This window comes from Aspergillus homomorphus (genome assembly GCF_003184865.1).
Source record: "Aspergillus homomorphus CBS 101889 unplaced genomic scaffold BO97scaffold_17, whole genome shotgun sequence".
In the NCBI taxonomy this organism is placed as follows: Eukaryota; Fungi; Ascomycota; class Eurotiomycetes; order Eurotiales; family Aspergillaceae; genus Aspergillus; species Aspergillus homomorphus.
Window position 1 is genome coordinate 591,457 of NW_020291903.1, and position 26,199 is coordinate 617,655.

The window sequence follows — 26,199 nt, forward strand, 5'->3', positions numbered from 1 at the left end:
GTGAATAGAGCAGTGGGCGACAGGCTGAAGGACATCAGTATCGGAACCTTATATCCATCTGCACCGAGACTCAACTCCACTTACATCAAGCTTCGGCAAGGATCTGCAGGGTGCTGGAAGCGTGCTATTCTTTTGATTTCAGTGCATACACCTTTAATAAATCACCACCGTCCTTGAGGGGTCCAATAGCTTCGCCCACGCCAGTCCTCTCAGTCGCTCAGCGTAAGCAGATGCCCCTTCCTTTTAATTCGCCCCTCAAGCATTGTTTTTTGAGCCTAGTCGAGCAATCGAGCAAGGTACCCAGCATCGCCTCCCTACCACGCATAGCTCGAGCTATTATTAGACTTAACAAGCGAGACACATGGAGGACCTCTCGGGAAAAATAGCTGTATGCCTGTGCCCGAAACCATCGCCGCACTTGCCGGAAAAAAAGATATGCTTTCATCTCTGGATCTGCTTCAGCCACAACATCAATATCACTCATGTCGATATAGCCAGGTTACTCCTCGATCAAAGTGACGCTTTCCGCCAGGATCAATGCCCAGACGTTCGACTTCGCCCGCAGATGGAACTGGCTCTCGAACTTGAGTTCATCGGAGACAAAAGCACGCAAGTTGGTAGACCATTGGACACGCTTGAATGGAGGATGTCGCTCGCAAACGCCATGGCTCTGCCTCCTGAACGTTGGAATTGACCTCAGATAGAACAGGTATCTTATGGTATTTCCTGCGTACGAGCAAGCGCAGAGGTCGTTTATCTCTGTCGTTTCTCGGGACCGTGACTTTGAGACACTTTTGGTTTGGGTGGCGTGCCTCATTCAGGAAGCTCGCTTTCTCTGGTGTAGATTCGGATAGTTGCCGGATCGAAGTCAGACTGCGGTTAATATTTTGCTTAATGATTGGTATGCATTCAGCATCACATCAACTTCTTTTCCTGTGTCGTTGGCACGTGGATGGCGAACCGGTTCACATGGGATCTTGTCTCTCTCGAGTTGCTCATCGCTCCGGATCCGCAGGTCGCGGAGCCCATCCGGGAGCTTGTCGATGATACGTACTCGAGATTCTCCATTTACGGTCGAGATGAGGGATAGGTGGCAGTACAGTTGAGTTGATGTTTCTGACTTCAAGTGCTGTACTTGCACCCTGGATGCGGGTGTATGTCCTTCATCCATTTGTTTAGCTCGTCATAGGGTGGAATGGCGAACATGGTCCCTATGCCATATTTAAGGACTGTGTAAGCTGTATCAAAGATACTAATTATATAGAACAGAGAATTTTCAGGATATAGTATCAATCTTATGAGGACACAGATGTAGACTGAAGGATGGAAGAAGATGAGAATGGGGAAGAAGCAGGATGAGGAGAAGGAGGCCCTCTTCTATTGACGGTTGAGGCCTATTCACTGTCGTGCTTGATGGTGATTACCATGGTCTCATTGAATGAGAACGACCATAACAGAGTGAAATAAGCTCTCGCGATACAGTTGTAATGCAAAGAAAGGCTTTGAAGTAATAAGAAATGAGACCAATTCACCCACAACGGCTTCCGAGCTACACTAGAATTTGTGCTGAGCCGTACTGTAGAACTTGTAAGAAGATATGCACAAATTAACCTGAATGCCCCCATGGACACAAAGGATTTAGCGCCAGTATCTCTAGATTGTCCATCCTGTTTCGAACGATTTCCACTCAGGAAAATTCCGGTGAAGTCTATAGCTTTTTAATTCATGTCTCAAATTCTATATTTACATTAGCATCAACTGCCGTGGCCGAAAGGTCCCCAGCAAGATCGGTAAAGAGGTATCATGACCAAGAGTTCTTGGACACGAGCGCAGCCCCAACGTGGCAGATCGTTGTGATCAGTGCCAACCCTGATTCTGACATAGTCCAGGGATCCTGAACAATCTGTCCTGCCTCGTTCTCCGGCCGGGACTCTCAAAAGTGGATAGACCGGCTATCCCCGCGCGATGGACAAACCATCACCGCTCAATTCAACATCACGAACGGGATCTCTCTCAACCGGACTTCCGAGCCTTCATCTCGGCAATGAACTTGGCCGTCTTCGACGTAGGGATCACATAGATCTTGACCAGCTCATCCACGACCTCCACCTTGCCACTACCCAGAATCTGCAACAGGGGCAACTTCTTGCCGGCCTTGATCAGACCGCCCGTGACAGTCTCCATGAAGCACTCCACCGTGTTCGTCGTGTACTCATGCTTGGAATCCCACGGCAGCGGGAAGATGTAATCCAGATGATCCTCGATGCAATGCATCTCAGAGAACGCCTTGATAAAGTCCGTCTGCGCGTCCATGTGATAAAGCAGCACGCACGGGAACTCGAGGGTACTTTCGGGCGACAGCGGGTCAGGTGAGAGCTTGATGCACGCATCCTCCATCTCCGGCGGCGAATCGGTCTTGCGCGTACGGATCCTTCTCGCTTGCAGCGCGACGCTCAGCAACTGCGCCTCCTTCTGCCGGCGCTCCTCCTCGGCCTTCCGCTTGGCCGCGACACGCTCCACCGTGGCTTTGCGCTCCGCGATCTTGCCCGCAACCGTCTGCAGGGACTTATTCTCCGGATCGATCGCCAATCCGCGCGCGGCGGCGTCCTCCGCTTCGGGGATCTTATCAAGAGCGAGCAACGCCGACGCAGATCGATAGAAGGCTTTGACGTTCTTGGGGTTGAGTTTCAAGGCGGCGGCGCAGTCGAGAGTCGTAGAGCGGTAGTTCTCTGTGTCCCAGATACAAAACCAATTAGCAACCGTTCTCATCAACCCCACTCCCTCCCTCGCAATCAAGGAACAAGATAAAGGGCCATACTCACGCAGCTCCAGGTTACACAGCGCACGATTGATATAACATGCCGCCTCGACCTCCTTCAGCAACTTCTTCTCCGCCTCCTCATCCTCAGGCTTCTCCCACTTATCCTCCTTAGCCTGCAGCACCGCAATGGCCTTGGTATAGTGCTCCTTGGCATCGATCCACCGCTTCTCCTTCGCCGTCTCATTGCCCTCACTCCGGAAACTCTGCGCCACCTCACCGCGGGTACCTTCATTCTGCAGCGCGCGTATCGCATCCAGCATGACGTTCTCGCCATCTACCGTAAAGAAAGTAATCCCGTTAGCTCAGCATCGCAACTATTTGCTCCCAGCCTCAAATCCAATTCGACCGCCAATCTTGCACCCCACTCTAAACCAGCCAGAAGAAAGGAAGTAGAAAACACATACTCTCATCCAACGCCTTATCCAGATCCGTCATGAACAACGGCGTCCGGTTCAGGATATCCGCCAACTCGTCCGTCGTGTGCGTCTGCACCGCCTGCATCGTCGGCGGCATCCGCGGCGCCATCGGATCGTCGCTCTCCACATCCTTCAGGCGTTCGTGCTTGATGGGTAGGATTTCTTCCTCTGTTGTTGCGGCGGCGGCTGCGGCCGTCGCGGCGCCATCGTTCAGGTTGAGTGACTCGTCGAAGTCGTCGGGAAGTTCTTCAATTTGACCCATTTTTTCGAGGATTGGATCTTGTGGCGAGGGTGTAGGAGCCGAGTGGAAAGGGTCGTGGTGTGAGGGACGTGGAAGGGGGGAATAAGAAAGTGATGCGATGCGATTGCGATTGCGATTGCGCTGAGGAAATTTGATCCGCGGGGATGAGGGGTGGGTGGAGACAAACGGTGCAAACTTGAGGGGAGGGAGGGTCGGCTGGATGATTCGGTGGGACGGAGCTATCTCCGCCATTCCTCTTTCTTGCTTGTGTAGGAGGAGACTTCGAAATAATTAATGCTTGGTTTGTATAGCGGGATCTTGATCTATTGCTCTTCCTACTGGAGCCTTCCTGCAGAAATCAGTATAGGGAAGTGGTCATTGGCTCTGAACAAACGATATTTCCGTTGTAACCATACCAGTTGCGAGGAGTCAGCTTCTACATGAACTACACTTACCACAACTTTCCAGTCTACAATGCTAGGGACATTCAACCCACCATCATCGCCCATGGGGAAGTTCGCGGGCGATGAGGTGCATACTCCGATTTAGTCGTTAGTCTCGAGCGACTTTCCCTCTTTTCGCCGCAGCAGAATTGTCCTCCTCCGCAATGCCGCAAGACCGCAACCAGATCCGTGCTGTTTCCATCAACGTCCAGTGGCATTTCGAACTTTTCCGAACAAGGACAGCTGGACGGTTTCCAACACTGCACGAATATGCTGTGCAGAGAGATAATCCCCCACCACCTTGCTTCGCGGCAGATTCAGGGAAACATAGAGACAGCGTGCACGACAAATGGAATAACGGGAGGAGAGACTGCGAGATGGCCTCGGAGAAACCATGGCGGGAATGGAAGAAATTAAGTATTGCTGAGGAGTGAGGAGAGAGATTTGAATATGTTGCCCGTTTGAATTACTGAAGGAGCGACAAGACTGCGGTGATCCTGGAGCTAAAAAAACGTGGTCTAGACGTTATTCCGCAAATTGAGCAGGAGACGTCTAGATCTTCGAAGTGGTCTCGGCCATGATCATGAATCTGTGTTAATGGTCGTAGTAGATATTGTGTTGACCAACTCAGCATGCAGCCATGCGTCAACAGCATCAGCCGCCCAAAAATGTGGTTTTGCTACAGAGCCTGAGCAATGTCGGTTATCTGCTTGAAAAATCGTCGATGCTCGGCATATCGTAACCCGAGGTCCATTTCCGACGGCTACTGAAGGCTGAAATTGATCAGAAACATCTTGCCAACCGGCACAAAGTCAGTACCCAACTTGTATGAAAGTAGCCTATACAAAGCCAAGAAGGTATCATATGCCATGCTCTGAACGAACCCAATAACATGAGGACTTCGGAATTTGCGTTCTTCGAATGTGATCCCTTTTCTTGCCACGGCTATTGACCACCGGAAAACCCCGTCTCAAACCCCGGTGACATATGAACCTGGGGAAATGCCCATTGACGGGGGTCCCATCAAGCTGACCAAGATTGAGCCCAATCGGATGAACCACTCAGATGCAAGAAACAGTCGTTTCCATCGCGATAACTGGCCATAGGACTTATGAGAACGCGGGTCGCAAGCCAGAAAATTGAACCTCGGCATTTGCCGTTGAGGGAATCGGACCGCGGATCCAGTGATCCACAGTCAATTAGTCGCCATCGGTCCGGTCTTCATGTGCCAGCAGGAAGACAAAAGCAGATGCTACTCATCCGAATTTCTCTTCTTCTCCTGTTTAGTACTTCTTCATCTCGTGTGTGTACACAAACCATTGTCGCGCTCACCAATTGACCAATATTCTTGCAAAAAAATCTTGCAGCGCGCTCGGAAACAAAACCCGTTCAGTTATCAGCATAGACTCCTTTCTTTACCCCAGACAGACTTATCGGCCGAGATGAGCAGCACCCCGGGGGATTATGACGCGGTCCGCAAAGACATCGCCGCTCAACTGAAAAAGCCCGATTATGACGACGGAAGTGCCGGTCCTGTTTTTGTTCGTTTAGCATGGTCAGTCCTGCCCACCATTCAAGTCATCCTGTCTCCAAAGTATCGACTAATCCCATTCTAGGCATTCCGCAGGTACATACGACGCCGAGTCCGACACGGGCGGCAGTAACGGGGCAGGCATGCGCTATGAAGCTGAAGGCGGGGACCCAGCCAACGCGGGCCTGCAATTCGGCCGAGCGTTCCTCGAGCCTGTAAAGAAGAGCCACCCCTGGATCACATACTCTGATCTGTGGACCCTGGCTGGTGTCGTCGCCATCAAGGAGATGGGTGGCCCCGAAGTCCCATGGCAACCGGGCCGAACAGATCTCGTGGACGACTCCAAAGTGCCACCACGCGGCCGCTTACCCGACGGTGCACTGGGAGCCGACCACCTCCGGTTCATCTTCTATCGGATGGGCTTCAACGACCAAGAAATTGTCGCGCTGGCGGGCGGGCATAATCTCGGCCGCTGCCATACCGACCGCAGCGGGTTCGAAGGGCCATGGGTCAACAACCCCACCCGATTCTCTAACCAGTTCTTCAAGCTGCTGCTGAAACTGGAATGGACGCCTAAGAAGTTGGGTAATGGTATGTCGCAGTTTGTCTTCGTGGATCCCGATGCGGAGGAAGGCGACGAGATGTTGATGATGCTGCCCACGGATATCGCGCTGAAGACGGACGAGAAGTTCCGCGAGTGGGTGGTGAAGTACGCGAAGGATAAGGATTTGTTTTTCGATCACTTTGCCAAGGCTTTCGCGAAGTTGATTGAGCTGGGGATTAAAAGAGATGAGAAGGGCTTGGTTGTCAACGCGGATAACGTCAAGGGTGGCTATATCTCAGCGCCGAAGAAGAGCGACACTCCCACTGGTCCGCCAAGGGAATCGAAGAAAGAAGCTGTCCGTGCGAGGTTATAGATGCTGCGGCCTGTTTGTACCGGTCGGGGTGCGTTGTTCTTTTGTTCACTGGTTTTAGACTAGACGATATAGTTAGAGTTAGCTTGCCATGCTTTATTCTTGAGTATAATAGATGAATCTGATTGATACCTTACCAACAGACAGACAATCTCAGTTGATCTGACCAAGTGATTCTAAGAAACTTTAGCAGAGGGAAATCTCAAAAGATGAGGGAGGGAAAGACGGACAGTTAAGGAGACTACAGGGAGGGTGAAATGCGGGGAAATCAACAAGGCTCGGCTGGGGCTGACTTCACCCTCCCCTTTATTGGTTGACTACTGTTGGTCGGCATTTGATGCTAAAATGAATTACTACTGTATAGCCTATTACTGTATCAAACAACATTGGTGCTTCGTCTTATCAGCCCGACATTTGGGCACTTGGCTTGAGAAACAGCATTTTGTCGCTTATTAAGCATTAAGTGACAGTAGTCATCATCTCTGCCAACTATCAGTTACTGAGAAAGAGTATGAACATGACCATCGCATACTAGGCTAATGTACAATTCCAGATCAGAAGAGAATCCAATCAATTACATGTCCAGATCAGGTCGAGAAAAAAGGCAGTCAATACATCAAGTTGGGTCAGAACAAAATATGTACGGCCCTAACCAAATGACTTCAGATCATAGTCACTTTTCGACAGATTCTTGCATCTCCAAATCCCCAGTTTCACCCAGACCACCGATATCATGCATGATAGCGTCAGTGTTCGGCTGGTCGGGTTCCTTACCTGCCACGGCAAATTCAGCATCAAGCTGATTCGGGGCTGACAACCAATTCACATCCAGATTGGAAGTGTTGAGGAGTCCCTCAAAGCCACTTTCCTCGGTCACATGGGCTCCTTCGATCACGCCTGTCATCGACTGATTCTCTAGGTCTTCAATTGTTGGAATATATGGAGCAGAAGCATTCATAGCCATGGAATCATCGAAGACAGAAAGCCCCCCCGACTAGTGTAGTCGTCATAGCCATAGCCATACTGCAGCTCCTCTGTGTCTTCAGGGCTGGCGGCTACGGTCATTGCTGTCACTGCCTGACTTTCAGAAGCATTAGTGGCCTTGGCCACGTCGCCAACAGCTTGCATGGCTGCTTGTAGAATCTCGGGGCTGGGTAGCAAGATACGCTCGAAGAAGAGCATCGGAATGGGTTTGTTCTCCCACCAGTCCGCAGGCACACGATCGTGGGGATAGACCCGAGCAATAGGTTCAACCATGATTTCAGGGCCCGCTCGGCTTTCGTAGACACGATTTTTCCCATTGTCACGCTCGCCGCGCTCAGCATCAAGCCAATAGACACGTACACGGCCGTCACTCAAATAGATACCTCCAATCCACTTGTAATATGCGCGGTGGTCGACACCATCTGTGTCGGTATACGAAACACAAATATCACGCGTGTGTTCACAAACGCAAGCCTTGAAATCGGGAGTCACCGCCAGACGCAGTGGAATGCTTCGAAAAAACTTCTCCACAGTCACAGCGTTTTCTTTCTCACAGTACAAACAGCTTTCCGTCCGTCGCTTGGCGAACCAACGGTTCACGAGATCCTGTACGGTAACGCCGTTGGTGTCTGTGCACGCATGGATTGGAACGGCGGCGCAATCGACCCAATTGTCCATATAGTCCTCTGTATTACGACAACTGCAAAACGTGCATATGTTTAGCGAGTGAAAGTTGAACTGGGCGAAGGCCTTCGTCAGTGCGAACCACGCGTCTCGTATGTCTTCGAGGGTCTCGCCAATACCTTTGTCGGGTTTCTGTAGTTCAGCTTGAAGTTGAGTTTTGAGTTGAATGGCTGTTTCGGGGTTGCAGGTGCCCCAATCGAAGTTCGCAGCTTGGATGTAGGTAAGCTCCGCTTCATCAAGAATCAACCTCCAAGTTTGGTCCTTCTGATCGATCTTGGTCGAGCCAGCCTTCAGCAACTTCGCAACCACAATGAGTGCATCTATGGCTCCCGAGTTCTCCGACCACATTGGACCTCGACCACGAGTCAAAGGACGCTCCATTTTGATAGGCTTGAGCTCATGATATGTCTCCGTTAATATGGCACGTCGAATCGCGTTGTTCAAAGCTGGAAATGCGTGTACCTCGGCGAGGTTTGCGGTTGTAGTAGGAGATGATGTAGCACCCTCAGCTGGGACGGTCCCGTTAGTGGAAGATTCGTAGGGCAAGCTTACAGTGTTGAGCTCTGGCTGCAATTGCTGGAGTTGCTGGGGTTGAGCGGCGACTGGGGTTGGTGTAGCTTGTGGTGTAGGATGTGGTGTGTTCGAAGGATACGAGTAAGAGGTGGAGTTGGTGACTGACGACTGTGATGTGTTGACAATGGCCATTTGCGCCCCTTGGAAGTCAGCTTGATTAGTGGGGTCACCAAGAAGGGCACCACCGCTGGAAGGTAGCAGCATCTGGTGAATACACAAATCGGACAGGAACGGCGATGCTGTAAGCGGTCTCTGGTAATTGGGACCGAGTTGCCATGTCACAATAGTTGGGTAGTATCGACTGACGGGGAAGCAAGGCCTTTTAATATTGATGGCCAGTAACCGCGGACCTGCATCTCTCGTCAAATCGAATAAGTCGTCCCAAGTCTGGGGTCGATGCCCCGAGGCGTAGTTATAGATGATCTTCCAGATGGCGAAGAGGAGCTCTGGGTTGTGAGCAGTGCCTATCTCCACGCCATGATCGAAACCCCAGCCATGGAATCGGAGCAAGAGCTGGAGATCTTGCCTGGTGGCTTTCCCCCACTTAGTGACGCGCCCCCGGACGGTGTTGCCTATCTTGAAGTTCTCGGGGGGATCTTCCAGAGTTTTCAAGTCCAGCGCCTCATATTGCGGAACAGGGTCAGGAAATTCAACCTCATCCCATTTCAGGTCTGGACGCGAAGCACATGGGACCCATTTGTCCTTTCGACTTTTTGATTTTCTGTGGGTGCTTGATGAATTCACTGCTGGCACCATTTTGCTTTGTATAGTTCTTGTATAGTTCAGGGTCGGTGGCGCTAAGCTTCGCTAAAGACGGACGCTAAACTTGATACGGGAAGGCGTGTGTGAGGTGGTGAGGAGAAGAACCAACCAAGAGGTGTTAACACTGGGGAGAATGGGAAGACAATAACAAACAGCCTAAAGCTCGCCGACATAAGCGCTGATAACAGTCTACAAGTAACACAATTAATTTTTCATACGCAGTGGGGAACGCGCAAGATCTTAACGGTGATCCATAGTGCAGAAGAAACGGCTGCGGTGAACCGGCTGATATGATAGGACAGTACTCTCAAGATCATATCTGTTTCCTAATCAACACTGTATGAGATGTGAATATGCATGTAATGTAGATACATCCAAGCTTCGCCTTCATAGTAGAAGAGTCATGACATATCGTTGCATAGCTATCATCGACGCGAAGCAGAGACATCTTAATATAAAGTGCTCGAATCAGATACACCTGAGCATAGGTACTTATTCCAAAGGCTGTTGATACCTGGGGTTGACTAAAGCGATGCAAGTGAGTAACAACTATCGGTTTCAAGCACTATTCGCATGCTACTAGAGACTAGTCAATAGATCAAAATAGGAAAAATTTCTGCATATCGGTCTCACTGAAGGAGATACCCCGTTTATGTGCAGTGGCCATGACCACGCCCCGATAAGCATTCTAGAAGGACGTAGTCAGCGAAAACTACAAGGGCTGAGACCCGAATACAAATTTTCTCGAAGGGTGTATGTTTGAGCATGAATCCAAGGTCACAAGGAGATTCAAGCCCACGATACTTTATACGAGCCCACGTCGCAATCAAGATAAAGTAAGCACACCCTTGCGCCCTCCAAGATGGCTATGTCACGTGCACGAGCCCCGACCCAGTGACAAGATAGCCCGAACCAGCCTAGCGTGGGCATAAGCGAGCCCTCAGAACCACCATTCCGGAAGCGGTTAGGCACCAGCTTACCCGATCCCACAACGGGCTTGCAAAGTCCAGAGGAAAGAGATTGAGAAGCACCGCCAACGCCCTCGACTTCACCCTCCTTCTCCCATCCCTTTCGCCTGTCGACAATACACCGCGGTCCCGCGCCAAATCGCCCATCATGTGTACGTGCAAACCTTTCAGGTCTTCCAGATCCCTCATGTCCGACTATTTTGTCCCTGGTCTTCCTGCCTCTGTTCTGTGTCCGGTTGGTGGTCGGGAAAGAAAATCATCTTCGGGAGGCGGCTATATTGGAAGATGGGAATTATCGCCTGCGACGGACTCAACGCATCAGATCGACATGGATTTTTTTCTTTTTATCCACCGACCGACCGACCGGGTATGGAAAACAGGGCTGGGAATACCGGGAGCATATTTGGCTTGAGAATCGGGGAAACATTTGATTAATGGGTTCGAACGGAAATGCTGATTGTTCTTGTGTCGACATATAGCGCTTGTGTCCGGCGAGAAGACCAACTTCCAGTACATTCTGCGTCTCCTCAACACCAACGTTGATGGAAAGCAGAAGATCATGTACGCCTTGACCCAGATCAAGGGTGTTGGTCGCCGTTACTCCAACTTGGTCTGCAAGAAGGCCGATGTTGACCTCAGCAAGCGGTACGTTATATCTCAGCATCCATCCCAATCATTCCCATCCCACGTGCAGATATCAACAAGAGCGAGTGCGAGAAAAAGAGGAGGAACAGCGACAACGTCGCAATCATGCAGCAACAATTTGAGGGAACCACATTTGAGAACGAACCGCGCATCACCTCTGCACAATTATTTTTATCATGATCAACCCGCCAAACAAGAAGACAGTCAGGTTAATTCTTTCTTCTCTCCTACAGCGCCGGTGAGCTCACCACCGAAGAGCTCGAGCGTGTCGTCACCATCCTCCAGAGCCCCGAGCAGTACAAGATCCCCGCCTGGTTCCTGAACAGACAGCGCGACATCACCGACGGCAAGAACTCCCAGGTCGTCTCCAACAACCTCGACAGCAAGATCCGTGAGGACCTCGAGCGCCTCAAGAAGATCCGCTCCCACCGCGGTCTCCGTCACTACTGGGGTCTCCGTGTCCGTGGTCAGCACACCAAGACCACCGGCCGCCGTGGTCGCACCGTCGGTGTCAGCAAGAAGAAGAACTAAGCATCTCTCCCCCTTACTATATCGCGGAGCTTTGTTTATACCTGTTCTTTTACTTCTTGCGCGGGGCTTGGGGCTACTTTGGATCATGGGATTAAAAGAGAGTCGGGGGGGCAACTGTGTCTGAGAGATGCTGGTGTGAATTTTTCTTTCAAGGAAACCATCTTAATGAACCTTTTACCCCCTTTTCGTCGGGGAAAAGAATCCGATCATGGGAGCGCTGGATGGTCCGCTACTCCCCGAGTTCTTTTCTCCCTGCGAAAAATGAAAAGAAATCATACCATCATGAAATGAAATTCAAAAAAACCAAATTCGTGTCTTCTGCCTATAGCTTCGTAAATCTTGCTTTTTGCCATACGGCGAGTCATTGCTGTATCGGGACCCCACCCTCCATCATTCTATCTGTCGGTATAAGCAATGATGCTTCCTCGACTCATCTGTATAACTAGAAGCGTAAGTGATGGGAGGAGTCAAGGTCAAAACTCTTGGGACTAATTCATATCCTCTTCCATATTGTCCTTATCTCTGGGTTCCTCAGCTAGTTCCTCACATAGCATAACTCATAATCTCTAGATCTCAGCAAAAAGATCTCCATTTCCACTGGTAAATTGAACAATAATGTTCACGAGTCTCCCCAATTCAGTAGTGTAGTGTCAGACATTCAAAATTGTCCAAACAAAGAGCAACGACACTCTTTTACCCCTTACGAATAATCCGACACAGCCTTTGGTTTCCCGAGAAGAGACACTACGAGCTCGTCTGATGGTAAATTAGAAAAAGTACCGAGTGGAATTGAGCTTCCCTTTCGAGCAGTCATCCTTTTGCCTGCAAGCTGCTTGCTCTTCATCTTACTATGGATGGGTCACTGTGCGGAGTTCGGAGAATTTTCTACGTGACCCAGTAATAATAATCCTGTCCTGGGGTGACATGTAAAATCCCCTTGAAAAATAATATTTGATCATTCCATCGATTCTAGCAAATGTAATCTCATATAAACGTAGCAAAGTACAGCTATCATGTGGTCATAGATCCCGTGTGCGACATGACATGAACCTCTGTGACAGGCAGACACACACCGCAAGCAAATCACAAGGGAGTAAAAGGAAAGCTGATACTACATCGCATGCAGTCAGATGCAAGTATTTAGCTTATATCAAACAGCAATAGCATCAAATCCGATCTAGAACCATTCACCGCCCAACCAGCGGTTAAAGAACTCCAGACTGGACTCGGGCTGGTCCATGGGGACCATGTGGCCACCGCCGTAGAGGCGCATGAAGGTGAAGTTGCCGTGGGACTTGATCTGGCCAATCTTCTTGCCCTTGTGCTCGTTGTCGACGATCTTGAGGTCCTCCAAGGGGAGCGAGGCGTACTCCTCCTGGCCGGGCCACTCGAGAGCCTCGGTCCAGGCCTTGTTACCGAGCCAGTTGCAGATGAAGTCAGCATCACCAGCATAGATCAGGACGGGAATCTGCTCAAGCAGACCCGGAACGAGACGGTGGTAGGGCTTCATCCAGTCACCGTGGAAGAGGAAGTTGCGGTTGATGTCGAAGTTGCAGGAGTCATAGCCCTGGACCTCAGCACCAACAGCCTCGATGACTTCGGGCTTGTTCAAGTAGTCGCTGACATAACCCAGGCCCTTGTAGCAGAGGTTGGAGTCGTCCTCGCACTTGCCACGGACATCGTAGACATTTTGTCCAGTACGCTGGTAAGGAGCCAGGAGAGCGTTGTTACAGTAGATGGAAGCAGGAACACAGACCCAGGCGCTCTCGGAGCTGTAGCAGGACTCAATCATAGACAAGCAGCGAGGCAAAGCGTTGTCCATGGACTGGCAAGAGGCCTCATCCAAGACAGCAGGGTAACCACCGTCACCACAAGCCATGGGACGGTAGTACTCATACTGAGTCAAGCCATCGGTGAGACCGTTGCCAATCAGCACAGACTTGAGGTTGATGTTGCGCTTCTTGTGGGACAGGATCTCGGACGCGAAGACAGGAATGTAGTGGCCAGCGTAGGACTCTCCGGCAATGTGGAAGTCCTGCTTAGCATATTCGGGGAACTGCTTGAAGAAGAGAGAAAGCAGAGCATAGACGTCCTTGCCAGCAGCAACAGTGTCACTAACGGCAGAACCACTGTAGGAGTAACCGACGTTGACGGGCTGGTCAAGGAAGATGACGGAGGCATTGGAGTTCCACGAGAAGTCATTGTAGATGGGCTTAATGTTCTCATTGATGCTGCTAGGCCCAAGTTCCATGAACAAACCGGTCAACGACGAGCAACCGGGACCTCCGTTCAGCCACAAGACGACGGGGTCGTTTGCGGGGTCGTTGCGAGACTCGAAGAACCCTTCGTAAAGTCAGTTACTGAAAAACAGGTCTCAAAAAGGTTGTGTACTTACAGTAGAACAGGTGCTTGTCGTTCTCGTTATCATCAAGATAACCGGTGTATTGCTTGACGTTGGGATCAATGTTTAGAGAGGCAGGGTCGGTCTTCTTGACCCTGAGATCGTAGGCATCCAGACGACCATCAATCTCCCGCTCCTTCTCACCATTGGCACCAGTGACCCAGATATCCTGGACATCGGCACCACGAACGACGTGGTCCCAGTGAGAGTCAGGACGACGGTTGTGCTTCTTAGGGAGAGAGAAGAGAGGGTTCTGGTCCATGCTCTCGGGGAAGCTGCTAGCAACTTCCTCCCACAGCTTACGAGCATCACCTGAAAGGGTCTTCAATTGCTCCTGGAAAGCGTGCAGGGGCTTGGAGGAACTCTCGACTCCGGACTTGAGGTTCGACTCAAGGTTGGACTTGAGGTCGCCCAAGACCTGCTGGAAGGGAGAAGAGACGGCCGCAGTGGCCGCTCCGACCAGCAAAGAGGCCGGAATGACTCTCATGATGAATAGAATGAGTTATGGGACGATTGAGGTAGAAATTCTTGATGGATTGATGTGAGTAGGGTGACAAGGACCTTGCGGTCTGGATGGTATCTGGGAGGCAGGGTGCTTATCAGCATGGGCTATCAGGACCGACGGACTTGACTGGGGATGGGAAGGAAGCTTACAGTTCAAAACAGATGCAACTAGGTAATAAGTAGCTGATAGTAGATCAGCTCCCAGACCTCAACAAGAAGATCAAGAAGGGGAAAGAAGATGAGGACGAGAGAAGAGAGAAGAGAGAAGGAGAGGGAGGAGAAGTCCGGCGTTGGCCTGCAGATGACGCCTTGATAGCTGGGGGAGGAGGCGGCCAATGAGAATGCGGTGCCTTCCGGACCAAGGCGAGTCACGCGCCGAGTCATTCCAAGTCACATGGAATGACTCAGCAGAAAACACGGGAACAGCGTCATCGCCCATTCCTCCAATCACAAGTCTGTCGGGCCTCTCTGCCTGGCTGGATGCGGGCATCATTTTTTCAAGCGAAACCCGGACATTCCCCCGATAGACAACTATATCCTCCAAGTACCCATATTCTCTACAAATTCATTCATAATTCCAACGGACCTTACCACAGCTTCTTCGGGAAAGAAGCCTTTTTTCAAAAATGCCGATCAACCAACCCTCAAATCAGATCAAATTCACCAATGTATCAATCGTGCGGTTAAAGAAGGGTAAGCAAACCAACACCTCTCCTAAATGCACTCCCACACACTCCGTCCTTGGTCGCATTTGCTCAGAATATACAACGGGGCCCTGCTCTGGACTGGCGAACTCAAGTGGAAGGATAACGATAGCACCTTTTCGGTACCCCGCTGACACCCCACCCTCTCAAGGCAAGAAGCGCTTCGAGCTCGCCTGCTATAAGAACAAACTCCTAGAATACCGCTCCGGTGCCGAGAAAGATCTGGACAATGTCCTCCAAGTACCTACGATTTTCCTGTCCGTGTCAAAGGCCCAGACCGCACCATCCGCAGAGCTCACCAAGGCGTTCGGAGCCAACACGCCGGCCGACGAGATCCGTCAAGAGATCCTGCGCAAGGGTGAAGTCCAAGTTGGCGAGCGGGAGCGCAAAGAGATCATCGAGCGTGTCGAGAAGGAAATCCTGGATATCGTATCAGGCCGACTGGTCGACCCCACGACGAAACGAGTCTACACCCCGGGAATGATCTCCAAGGCGTTGGATCAGTTGAGCTCAGCCAGCGGACAGCAACAAACACAAGGTCAGGCTGCCGGCAACAGCGAAGCAAACGGTGAAGGAGATGAGAGCCACGCACCGGCCCAGCCGCGAAAGCCACTGTGGACGGGTGTCACTGCGAACAAGTCCGCAAAGAGTCAGGCACTGGATGCTATGAAGGCATTGATCGCGTGGCAGCCGATTCCGGTGATGCGGGCTCGCATGCGTTTGCGTGTAACTTGTCCGGTCTTGCTTTTGAAACAGAGTGTGAAGGTTGCGGGGGGAGCCGCAGGCGCGAACAAGGAGAGGGAGACGCCGCCGCCGAAGGGTGGTAAGGGGAACAAGAAGGGTGGTAAGGGATCGAAGAAGTCCGCCCGTCAACAGGACTCCGAGGATGAGGCAGGTGGCTCTGACGCTGAGGCTGCACCGGCCAAGGGCCCCAGCAACGTCAAGGACAAGATCCTTAGCTATATCGAATCTGTGGAGGGGCAGGAGGTCGTCGGAGGGGACGAGTGGGAGGTCATCGGCTTCGCGGAACCTGGAGCTTTCAAGGGATTGAACGACTTTGTGGGCAATGAGACCCGTGGCAGAGGACGGGTGGAGGTGCTTGATATGGCTGTCACCCACGAGGATTAATGGAGGTGCTTTGCTCAGAGATGTGGACTGCATTGGCCCAAAGCGAGTATAGATGACATGACTGATGACTAGAAAATGGAATGAACTGTACGAGAATTAGTCTTGAGCATGTGTCGGGTGCTTCAGCATGAATCCAGTCGTAGCTTGATTGCACACAATTACATTGCAACGTCGTCGCTCCTCAAGAATACCACCACGATCTACCAAGTATATCTATATCCTGTCAGCAGCAGCCGAGCGCCTCAATCTCAACGGCATTACCTTCACCTCAAAAATCTACCACTGGCACTTGTACCTTTCACTCAACTCAAATCACCTCATAACTAGATACCGTCCCACAAACCCAAGCTCTAGCCAACCCAAACACCCCAGACCTCCTTCCTCCTCTCCTCTCCCTTCCCATACCCAACCTCATTCCCCAAACCCAAACCACTAAATTCAAAGGAATAAACGCAGCACCCCCTAGACCAACCCACACCACAAAAAGCCATCCACCCCCCTAAGCAAAACCTGCACTTAGTCCCTCAAGCATGCAACCATATGCACCAACGCGGTAGCCACATAGCAGTGTAACCCGCGCCTCGTCACCTCCGCCAGAAGCCTTCGCCTCCCCCCCAAACCTTACCGCCATTAAGGCAAGGAAGCCAGATCGACCACGCCTTCTTTTTCTTTTCTAGAACATCCACCCCGCTCACACAGCCTGCCGATCAGATAAAAAGCCAGTTCCCAGCAGTCGGTCTAGCCTGGCCGAGGCCGACACCCCAGCGCCACGCCACCGTGGGCTTGGCATGCTTTAGTTTACTCTAGGTTTGGGTCTGGGACTGGATTGGGTTGGGGGGCGGGGGAGGGGAAGGAGATACTTGGGCTGGAAATTTGGGACACGCCTTGCTATCTAGCGCTACTGCTTGGTATACACTTACGTATAGTAAGGCTGAAGGTTGAGATGGTTTAGGTTATAGTGAGGTACTAAGTGGGTTGTTGGTGTGGATCTTTTGGGATCAGGTATAAGTGGGAAGCTATGCATTATCGCTCGACTATCAAGCACTATCGTATCTAGTGATTCTAGGCTTGTGGGGTGGCGGGGTTGGGTTGATCTTGTGATTTACTACTCCGTACGTGTACTTAGTATTGGATGGTTGATTGGGAGTGTTTGCTTATCGCGAGGAACAGGGGCAGGGGCAAGGGGTCTACGTAGGAGAGGGCAATGTGGCGAAAGCGAGTTGCGATGCAGAGCTACAGTGCTACAAGAAGCAAGGGAGTAAGATTAGATTTCTTTGATTCATTGGTCTACTGCACTACCTGATGACGAATGTTAGTCTGTTAGGTAGACGGGTAGATGTACGTTGTAGTCTTGTGCTTGGGCTGGGTTCTCTGCCTCTCGGGTTGCTAGTAGTAGGCATCCCCGGAGAGTACGCTAAGCAGAGAAACGACAACACCAGCGGCAGCAGCAGCAGCAGCAAGACGGTCAGTAAAGGGAAACTTTGACTGCAAAGGGTATACGCTCAATTGCAAATGCACCAAAGCATATATAATATGCATAAAAAGCCAGACGCTTTTGAACATTCGTTCGTCTCATGCGTGAAAAGTCAAATGTCAACCGGCAGTGACATTGGGGCCAGTCAGATGCAATAACCGACATGCCCCTCACGTCTTGCAATGCATGGATTCTGGATCCGAGGTCTTGGCTGATGGAAGTAACCGGGGCAGTGCGGAATTCGGGCTCTCAGGGGCCCATTGTGAAGGAGTTGGTAGGATTAAAAAGTAAGTGGTCGCTCACGCCCATGTCGCGTAAAAGAGATGTCGTAGTAGGTAACAGGAAGGGTGTGTTCCATGCAGAAATAGGGTGGGAGAAGCAGTGATCGTCGGAATGGCTGTCGCTCATTGGATAGTTGCCTCACGTGACGATAGGAAATGAAGATCTTGCCGGAAGTCGATGCGGTTATTAGGATAAATATAAGTTCTAGTAGCAGATCTGCACGGCGTTCAACGCTCGTGTCAGATCCTCCGGGGCGAATGGCATATACGAGCCCCTGGGCGACATTGGAGGTGGTGATATGGCCCGTACGACGGGAGACGTGTATCGAATGGATTCTTTCAGCAGAGCGATCGGATCCTCATGCTCGTCGGGGAGGAGAGTCATAATGGACTCGCTGTAGCTCTCCGGGTCGACTGCGGTCGAGGAAGACGAGCCGCTGCTGTCTCCCTGGCGGCCTTGGGCGTACTCGTCATGGCTAACGGAAATCGAGGCTGGACATTCAGTTAGATTGCTGGTTCCGAAAAGGCGATTGACAGTCTGAAGGGAATGAGAGAATGGGACAAGTCGGGTGATCACATACCATCCGTGACATCCACCTCCGGTGCAGCAATTTGGATCTGATCCGGGGCGAGGTCCTCCTCGTCATTACATGGAGGTCTCAAGTAACCCGGTAACGATGCACAAGGGGACAGTGATAAGTCTAGAGACCGGCGTCGCTCTTCTTGTGCTCCCTGGAAGGACCATGCTGCGAGGCGTCGTTGGTGTTCCCGATCGAAGGGACCCTTGAATTTGGAGCGAGGAATCTCATGGCGTTTATAATATTCGATCTTGATGCCGTTGCCCTTCGAATTAGACGAGGAGGAGCTACTGCTCCGGCGAAACACTCGTCGAACCTTCTCACGGAAATTCATTGTGACCGGAAGGAAGAAGTACTCGGGGTAAGGAAAATAGATATCGAAGTTGTGCAGATGTGGAGATTAAGCGTTGACTGTCTAACTCCGCACCTCAAAGTAGTAACGGGCCTTTCCCAGTCGGGGATTGGACGCGAGGGAGGGTGTGCAAGCACAGACGACAATTGGAGAGATAATCAAAGCTTGATCTCATCGTATGCCTAGAATGAAGAGGCGAAAGACTGGAGAGGAGAGAAGAGGAGGAGAGGAGAAATTAGAAAATAAACTTAAGGAAGAAAGGGAGGGGAGAGGAGGGGAGAGAAGAGCAAAGTAAGAGAGCAAGAAGTAGCCGGAGAGGGAGGGAGCGAGGGTTAAGGACCGCAATGCGGGTATCTTAAAGCAGCAGTCAGTGTGAGAAATCGACGACTAACTGAGAGGAGTAATCACAATCGGGGCGGACTTCATACCTATGATTCAATTCGATGGGGAAATGAGTACTAGTTAGCGACGATAGGAGTCGCTGATTGGCACAAGGGGATTCAAGACACTAGGTCACTTCTGCCGTTTAGCCCCATTCCGCTAAGCGCACGGCGATAGCAGTTTGTGAGGGAGTGGGAGAGAGGGAGAATTGGAGATGGGATGGAGATGATGGAGAAAGTAAGAACTCAGGAACTCATTCCACCTATACATATACCAGACTAATACCTCCCGAATACGTATAGTGAGCATGACCTGAGAGGAAGTAAGAGAAAGGATTCACCCACCAGTTCTACCACTCACTCAGTGAACTCAATCAACTGTTGTCTTCCTATCGCTATTTTGCCTCGCTTGACTTGCACTGGCTGCTGCACTGGCCAGCCAGCCCTGACTCCACGGCCTTGGACCAGTCTGGTAAGCCGCGATTAGTTTACCACACCTTCAAGTTCAATGACCACCGCGCCCCGGGCTAATCCGATTGTGCGAGAGGACGACTGGACCGGGTGAACGTGGAAAGGTCCCACTTCAGAGAAAGTGCGTGATTTAACACCGACAACTAGTAATCTCCGAGGAGATATGCTGATAAGTGTTGTCTCTACTCAGTAGTTGAGTAGTGCAGAGCAGTAGTTATGCTAGATGGAGCAACAGTTCTCAATGGGATCTCTTCCTATAATAATACTTTTCGTTCTTCTCCGCTGGACACCCTTATTTCATCATGCATCGCCCCCATCTGGAACGGTCGAGAGACCATCCGACCGGGATGAATCTTTTTTACTTTTCTTCTCCAGCTCTTGCTTCGACCGAACACACTCCAGCTTGAATCTTTCCGGGGATGGCAGCGTCGGTGTCACGGTGCCGAAGTCCGGTTTTCTCCCACCCAAGAGCTGACTAACTGCCCGTTCCTCCCAATCAACGCGAGGCAAAGTCAGGTTGACGCCCGGGTTGCATTCGCTTGGAAGGCGCGAGGTACGACTGGGACTGTCCGGCAACCCTGACCATGGTAACGTTTTCTTTCCCCAGTGGTTCTACGGCGACCTGGAACGATATCGAGTCAATTCCAGCCAGCATACTTCCAGCCTGTCCTTTGATAGACCCCAATCCGGGCACGAGCTCTCCCTGATGAGCATGCACCTACAAGTGGCCCCTCCTGAGAACCGCTGGGTGGTGGGTGGGTGGGTGACAGTGACACTGTACAGTGAGTGAGTGAAGCGCACCCACCGGACAGGCCGACGAAGAACCAAGCTGCATACCTGGCATGGCGGCAGATGTGGCAATGGCAAACAATGCTTCCCCATTTTCCTCCACCTCCCCCTCCCTGTCGATGCGGCCCAGGCTAGGCTAGACCAGGGTAGAGAGGCAGGGAGAGCAGACGCAAGGCCTGTATCGCTGTTGTGGTCCTGCACCGAACCTTTCCAGAAGGATGGCCAAGACGTTCCGATCGACGTGCCACCACCGACCTCATCCATGCCAGGGATCCTGGCTAACTTCGGAGCCTCTCAGCGGTCGCGCTGGCTCCGGGTACAACAGGTAGCCGACATCATCATTATCATCATCATCATCATTGTCCTGCTTTCGTCCCCTCCCTCTCTTTGTTGGGTTCGTGGCGGCTGGGACGGAATTTCTGGAGGGGCAGACGGATTCAGACGAAACGTCAGTTGCCGGAAGGGGTCGGAGGGTGGTGGCACTGAGATAGATAGCGGTACGAATATCGCTCGCCGTTCTTTCCGTCATGGGTCCTCGTAGGATGTGACTGTATGTAGACTAGGTTGGTTGAGAGTCTCTATCGAGCGCGATAACAATACTCGTATGTAATGGGAATCGTGCCTCGACAGATGCTAACCGTATTCAGTTGCGGTGACGAGATATAATGCGCGAATGAACGGGCTGGGATGGCCGAGTTCTCCGACTGCCCCGCTGGAGACTCCAGTGAGTTGCCTCCACTCGGCACGGTACTTCCGAGTACTCTGTTTTGTTGGTACATATTTGCAATATTCCTGGCATTTTTCAACAGCCAGGCCGGCTGGCCCAATGGTAAGGCGCTTGACTACGAATCAAGAGATTGCAGGTTCGAGCCCTGCGTCGGTCAATTCTTTTTTGTCCTTTTCCTTGATATCACATTATTGGTCTGCGTAATCCGCCAGGCGAACACAGGAAGCATCGCCAAGATATGATTGCTCTTGTTTTACCAACTCAGCAGCAAGTTGTTCCCTGTAAGGGAGCCGGCACCATGTATACAACTCATGTAGTTGGGCAGGAATAAACGATCCATGGCCGGGCAATCCTACGATGATGTCATGACCACCACCCGCCCATGGGGGTCAGCCTTCTAGAAGCTGCACACTCTTGTCTAACATCTCTCCTCGGGTACGAATACATATCAAGAGGCCGGTGATATGGCTGTCTAGGAGATGCCTTTTGTCGCCCACTGACAATTCTTCGCAAGGGATATACTGTACCAGGGAGCAGCTTGAAACTGTTTGCGGGAAGATCTTGACCTCATCCGTCAATGTGCTGGAGCAATATGTGGCCATGCTCGTGGTCAATGAGGAGAACATGGCACTGACCGCGACACGTTTGGTAACCCCATTGTCTACAATTCAGAACCTCGCTATTTACCCCCGGCATCCCTAGCCTATCCTAGTTGATTGAACAGATACTGAAACCGGCGACATTCCTGGGGGAGGTCGCTTACTCTGGTTTCGGCTACCTTCTTTTGCATGATGTAATTGATCTTCCGCGAACTGGTGAAGGCAGCGTAGGCCGAGGAAGATCGTCTGGTCTTGGCCAAACTGTCGATGACACGTACTCACGTAGATGATCAGGATGAAGGAGCCTCTAACCCGGGAATTCCCGCTTGCTCGACCCTCCAGATGAGAGTGTTGATGCTGTCCATAAAGGCAGTAATCCTTGGCATAGTTCTGCTGGCCTAGTCGGTCTAGTGATCCCTTGCCTGGTTGGGACTGGGCAACCGGAATAATAGCTACTCCGGGTGATCGGCTGAAGACCGTTGGCAGCCTGGCCTTTCTTCTCGCTGCTGCAGGTACAGTTCAATTGCTCCAACTCCCGAATCGCCGGAATCAGGGGGAGGGGGGTTTGCGCCTCAAACAGTCGGTTTGAGAAATCGAAACTCGCGCTAGCATTGTATTGCAATGATAGCTCCGGGGTTTTAAAGGCTGCACTCAGCGCCCCGGTCACTCTTCTCATCTCAATGCGGAATATCAATGGTGATTATAGCTTTCAGTCGATCGCACGAATTCGAACCATGGCTGAGAGGGGCCAGTCAACCTGTAGGCAGTTGGGAAGAATTCACCTCCGGCTTCTCAGCCAGCTAGCTCCCTTCCATAATGCCCTCGTAGGAATTGCAACTGCAATCGCAATCAGCGTAAGATTTGGATCCGCAGTCCTGGTCGCATGGTGTAATTTCTGGACTTTTACCCTCCCTGCGACGCGACACAGTTCCCCCATGTGACTGCGGCGTGCACGACCACTTTGGACTTCCTTCTTTTTCAGACTCTGCGACTGCGCACACCTCCATCTGTATCAATTGATCTTGTCGTCGCAAGCTAGTCTTAGCTTCAATTCTAGTCAATTCTACTTGCGGTCTATCATTTGCAAGCCGTGGGATCATTGGCTTGATTCTATTGTAGCCCTGCACTTCCCGGGGCCGCACACTCTCCCCCACGGATTAACGTTCCCCGATTTGATTAGACATTCGGAAAGGACCAACATACCTACTGCCCGCCCCTAACTTCCTTTTCGCCAGTCTGTGACTTCTAAATCCCCTTCGTGGACTCGCACGACCTACTGATCCCGTGTCATCCACCTACAACAACCCATTCCCATCCTCAGACAACCCGTGAGTCTCATCCGCCCTCCCTACCACAAGCGTCGTCCATCTCCACCGAGCCAGTCTCTGACCGCTGCCCACGGACCACCCCTCAGTTTGACCGCGCACAATGGCGAAGAAAGGAGGAAAGAGCAAGAACAAGAGCAAGGCCAAGGGTGGCGCTGCTGCCGCGAAGAAGGTCGCCGATACTCCGGCTGCTGTGTGAGTGTACATCTTGCTGTCGCACAAAACAGCGCTTTGCGCCGCGCTAACATGCAATTTCTTGCTTCAGCGTCCCCAGCCAGGAAGTCGAGGAAACCGTCCCCAAGAGCGATGGTGAGGCCGAAATTGTCGTCACCGATGCTGGCGCAGCTGTGACTGCGGACGCTTCCTCCGCTCTCCCCGATACTGTTGCCGAGGGCACGACGACCACTGCGCCGCCCGCTGATTTCACCCCGGAGGCATCCAACGCGACGGAATCTCCGCTAACTGAGGTCGATGAGCCTGCCACGGAAGCTGTCCCAGAGGAGGAGCCTGTTGCTGTGGCTGGTACAAGTAAGTCATGGCTCCCTGCTTTCTTTGCGCATAGCTGGTTAGCCTTACAGAGCAATCGCTAACTTTGTCTCCCTTGCTGTTGTAGCGACTACCTTGCCCGAGCGCCCCAAAGACACTGTTGCGGAACCGGAGAGCAATGAGACTCACGTCAAGAGACCCTATGAGAGCAGCTTGACCACTAAGGAGGAAGATCACAAGCCTCCCAAGATTCCCAGGGTTGAGGATGCTTTGGATACTACCTCCTCGGCCAAGGCTCTTGAGCCTACAGAGAAGGAGACCGCTGGCGCAGCTGCTATCCCAGCCGGCGAAACCACGATTCAGCCCCAAATGGTGCCAGGATTGGGTACTGATCCCTCGGACAACGTGGATAAGGACTTGGAGGCCCCAGGCCTGAGCAAGGACACGGCCACTCCCCTTGAGGCTCTCGCACCCACATCCAGCACCACCGAGCCCGTGGTCACTGATTCTGTTATTGAGAAGAAGGCTGCCGAAGAACCTGTTGCGCCTGCCTCCACAGCCCCTGTCTCGGAGGCTAACGTGCTCCCTCTTACTGAGAAGCCCGAAGCCCCTGTCGCTGAGGAATTTGAGGCTCTCGATGTGGCTCCCGAGACGACAAAGGAAGTCACTTCGACTGAACCTTCGACGGCTGCAGTAGCTACCGAACCGGCTCCAGTTGTCTCATCCAGCGTTACCGATGCGGACGCAAAGGCCACGGATGCGGCTGCGACATCTGCCACCGATTCTGCCCCTGCTGCTGGGGCCCAGAAGCCTCTGCAGATCGCGGAAGAACAAGTGGACGCAGCCACTGCTAAGGCACCGGAGGAGAAGTTGGATGCAGCCAAGGCTCAGGCACCGGAAGAAAGCGCTGGCGCATCGAAGGTAGAGGAGACTCAACCCACTGTCACCGAGTCGCAGCCAGCTTCTGCCGCCACGGATGCTCAGAAGACAGAGGAGGCCCCGTCATCGGAGACCAAGCCGCAGGAGACCCCAGCTGCACAAGATACGCAAACTGAGGGTGCCCCCACGGGTCAGGAGGTGACTAGCGAGGGAGCTGCGGCCATCAATGAGCCCGAGAATAAGTCGGCGACCGATCAGGCCAAGGATACGGCCAAGCTGGCCGCCAACCGGGCTCAAGAGTCTGCCAAGTCCGAGGCAGCCAAGGGAGGGGCCGAGAAGCGCAAGAGTGGTATCTGGTCATGGCTCAAGCGCAAGGTCAAGGGCGACAAGAACTAGACCCTGTGAGCGGATGTGTGACCAAATTCCCCAATGGCTGTTCGGGGCAGTCGGAGATGGTTTCCGACTCCCTCTCCCTTTTTATACTCTGATACCCAAACATGGACGGACGGACAGTACTTAATCAATCATTTCTGGAACGCATTTGAAAAGAAAAGACAAGAAAATCCAAAAGGCACAAATAATATTATAGAAAACTGGAAAATCTTGAAAGCGGAGAAATCGCCTTGTGACACCCAGGGTGGGTGGTTCGGAAGGGGATTGTACGATATGAACTGGAGATATGAACTGGGCGGCAGGAATTGTTGGGAGCGCACGCCATGGACGACTGTAAAGCACTGGGCTGCATTTGTTTACTTCTTGTGATGTCTCTCTTGATGGATTCCATATTTCCTGTCCCGCTTGGGTCGGAATTGAGAATGACACGATCGATACGGTACTTTTTTTTGTTAATGGTAATGGGGCTGGAGGGGTTGAAGAGAATGAAAGAATGAAATAATCATTATATGGATCTGTGGCCTTGAAACTGCTGCGTAGAGAGGAGATGAGGAGGAGGGGGTGCTTGTCAGCTTCATTGGATTGGTCCAGTGAGTGTAGTTTACAATCTGTCCTCTTGTCAGCGCTTTCAATTCATTCAGGCAGATCGATCGAGGAATGATGCGGGCGGCGAGAAAGAGGGGAGAGGAGGGGGTTTTCACCGCCATTTGTTCCCCCATTCTCCCGAGTCACTATTAATGATCTCCTATATTATCATCTATACTATTGTCCCGGAAATGTCTGGGCCCCTCTTGGTTGCAGCCTAGCAGGTTAGTGGTGTCCATCACCCGTTGCAAGGGAGATATATGTTCTATATTAAGTTATCCTGTTTATCCTTCTGAATGGGGCCGATGGAGACAGACATCATCATCCAGCAGGGACTCAGATATGCAGACCAACCAACCCCTCAAACAAAACGGTTACACACAACTCCAGTGCCTTTGCCAATCCCTGATAGCAAGTTGTATCCTCTGAAGACAACATGGATGATTGATCATCAAGAACCAATATTCAGTACATCAAAGTGACATCGTCCTGACATACGTAACTACACTAATTACTTGGACTGCTGCTGGAAAATGATATCACTGCTCTCTCCGCCGCCCCACGAGACGACCACCAATCTTTCTTCTCAACATCGTGGCTGAGACCATACCCACCTGCGTTCCCCTTCCA

General features: G+C 51.7%; 9 protein-coding genes and 1 non-coding gene across 10 annotated transcripts; 5 read left to right on the forward strand and 5 right to left on the reverse strand.

Annotated features, from left to right (window-relative positions):
- Positions 1–2,013: 2,013 nt before the first annotated feature.
- Positions 2,014–3,499, reverse strand: BO97DRAFT_414335 (HSP70/90 family co-chaperone CNS1; the record flags this gene model as incomplete). The annotated part of the gene is made up of 2 exons (XM_025696345.1): positions 2,014–3,095; positions 3,226–3,499. 2 exons carry the CDS (start codon positions 3,497–3,499, stop codon positions 2,014–2,016), a joined length of 1,356 nt encoding a protein of 451 aa, XP_025551720.1.
- A 1,796-nt stretch (positions 3,500–5,295) lies between these two features.
- On the forward strand, positions 5,296–6,373 carry BO97DRAFT_405484 (heme peroxidase). The gene has a single exon (XM_025695202.1). The coding sequence runs from the start codon at positions 5,596–5,598 to the stop codon at positions 6,367–6,369; it is 774 nt and encodes a 257-aa protein (XP_025551721.1). The 5' UTR covers positions 5,296–5,595; the 3' UTR covers positions 6,370–6,373.
- A 666-nt stretch (positions 6,374–7,039) lies between these two features.
- Positions 7,040–9,363, reverse strand: BO97DRAFT_414337 (uncharacterized protein; the record flags this gene model as incomplete). Its single annotated transcript, XM_025696346.1, has 2 exons — positions 7,040–7,287; positions 7,362–9,363. 2 exons carry the CDS (start codon positions 9,361–9,363, stop codon positions 7,040–7,042), a joined length of 2,250 nt encoding a protein of 749 aa, XP_025551722.1.
- A 1,040-nt stretch (positions 9,364–10,403) lies between these two features.
- BO97DRAFT_405485 (40S ribosomal protein uS13) lies at positions 10,404–11,950 on the forward strand. Its single transcript, XM_025695203.1, has 3 exons — positions 10,404–10,489; positions 10,817–10,982; positions 11,216–11,950. Exons 1-3 carry the CDS (start codon positions 10,486–10,488, stop codon positions 11,511–11,513), a joined length of 468 nt encoding a protein of 155 aa, XP_025551723.1. The 5' UTR covers positions 10,404–10,485; the 3' UTR covers positions 11,514–11,950.
- Positions 11,951–12,446: 496 nt separating this feature from the next.
- cp3 (carboxypeptidase C PRC1) lies at positions 12,447–14,679 on the reverse strand. Its single transcript, XM_025699937.1, has 3 exons — positions 14,569–14,679; positions 13,909–14,509; positions 12,447–13,856 (listed from the first exon to the last, which is right to left on the reverse strand). The coding sequence occupies exons 2-3, from the start codon at positions 14,399–14,401 to the stop codon at positions 12,691–12,693; spliced, it is 1,659 nt and encodes a 552-aa protein (XP_025551724.1). The 5' UTR covers positions 14,402–14,509; positions 14,569–14,679; the 3' UTR covers positions 12,447–12,690.
- Positions 14,680–14,908: 229 nt separating this feature from the next.
- On the forward strand, positions 14,909–16,342 carry BO97DRAFT_368696 (guanine nucleotide exchange factor SDO1). The gene is made up of 2 exons (XM_025692710.1): positions 14,909–15,111; positions 15,274–16,342. Exons 1-2 carry the CDS (start codon positions 15,045–15,047, stop codon positions 16,248–16,250), a joined length of 1,044 nt encoding a protein of 347 aa, XP_025551725.1. The 5' UTR covers positions 14,909–15,044; the 3' UTR covers positions 16,251–16,342.
- A 1,868-nt stretch (positions 16,343–18,210) lies between these two features.
- On the reverse strand, positions 18,211–18,917 carry BO97DRAFT_345067 (uncharacterized protein; the record flags this gene model as incomplete). The annotated part of the gene is made up of 2 exons (XM_025691760.1): positions 18,211–18,497; positions 18,587–18,917. The coding sequence occupies 2 exons, from the start codon at positions 18,915–18,917 to the stop codon at positions 18,211–18,213; spliced, it is 618 nt and encodes a 205-aa protein (XP_025551726.1).
- A 1,182-nt stretch (positions 18,918–20,099) lies between these two features.
- Positions 20,100–21,354, reverse strand: BO97DRAFT_477902 (uncharacterized protein; the record flags this gene model as incomplete). Its single annotated transcript, XM_025700588.1, has 5 exons — positions 20,100–20,408; positions 20,509–20,561; positions 20,624–20,711; positions 20,859–21,134; positions 21,214–21,354. The coding sequence occupies 5 exons, from the start codon at positions 21,352–21,354 to the stop codon at positions 20,283–20,285; spliced, it is 684 nt and encodes a 227-aa protein (XP_025551727.1). The 3' UTR covers positions 20,100–20,282.
- Positions 21,355–21,387: 33 nt separating this feature from the next.
- Positions 21,388–21,459, forward strand: BO97DRAFT_t147. Its single transcript has one exon. It is a non-coding gene; the product is annotated as a tRNA-Arg (tRNA).
- Positions 21,460–23,757: 2,298 nt separating this feature from the next.
- BO97DRAFT_59882 (uncharacterized protein) lies at positions 23,758–25,080 on the forward strand. Its single transcript, XM_025700932.1, has one exon. It carries the CDS (start codon positions 24,082–24,084, stop codon positions 24,985–24,987), a length of 906 nt encoding a protein of 301 aa, XP_025551728.1. The 5' UTR covers positions 23,758–24,081; the 3' UTR covers positions 24,988–25,080.
- The last annotated feature ends 1,119 nt before the right edge of the window (positions 25,081–26,199 follow it).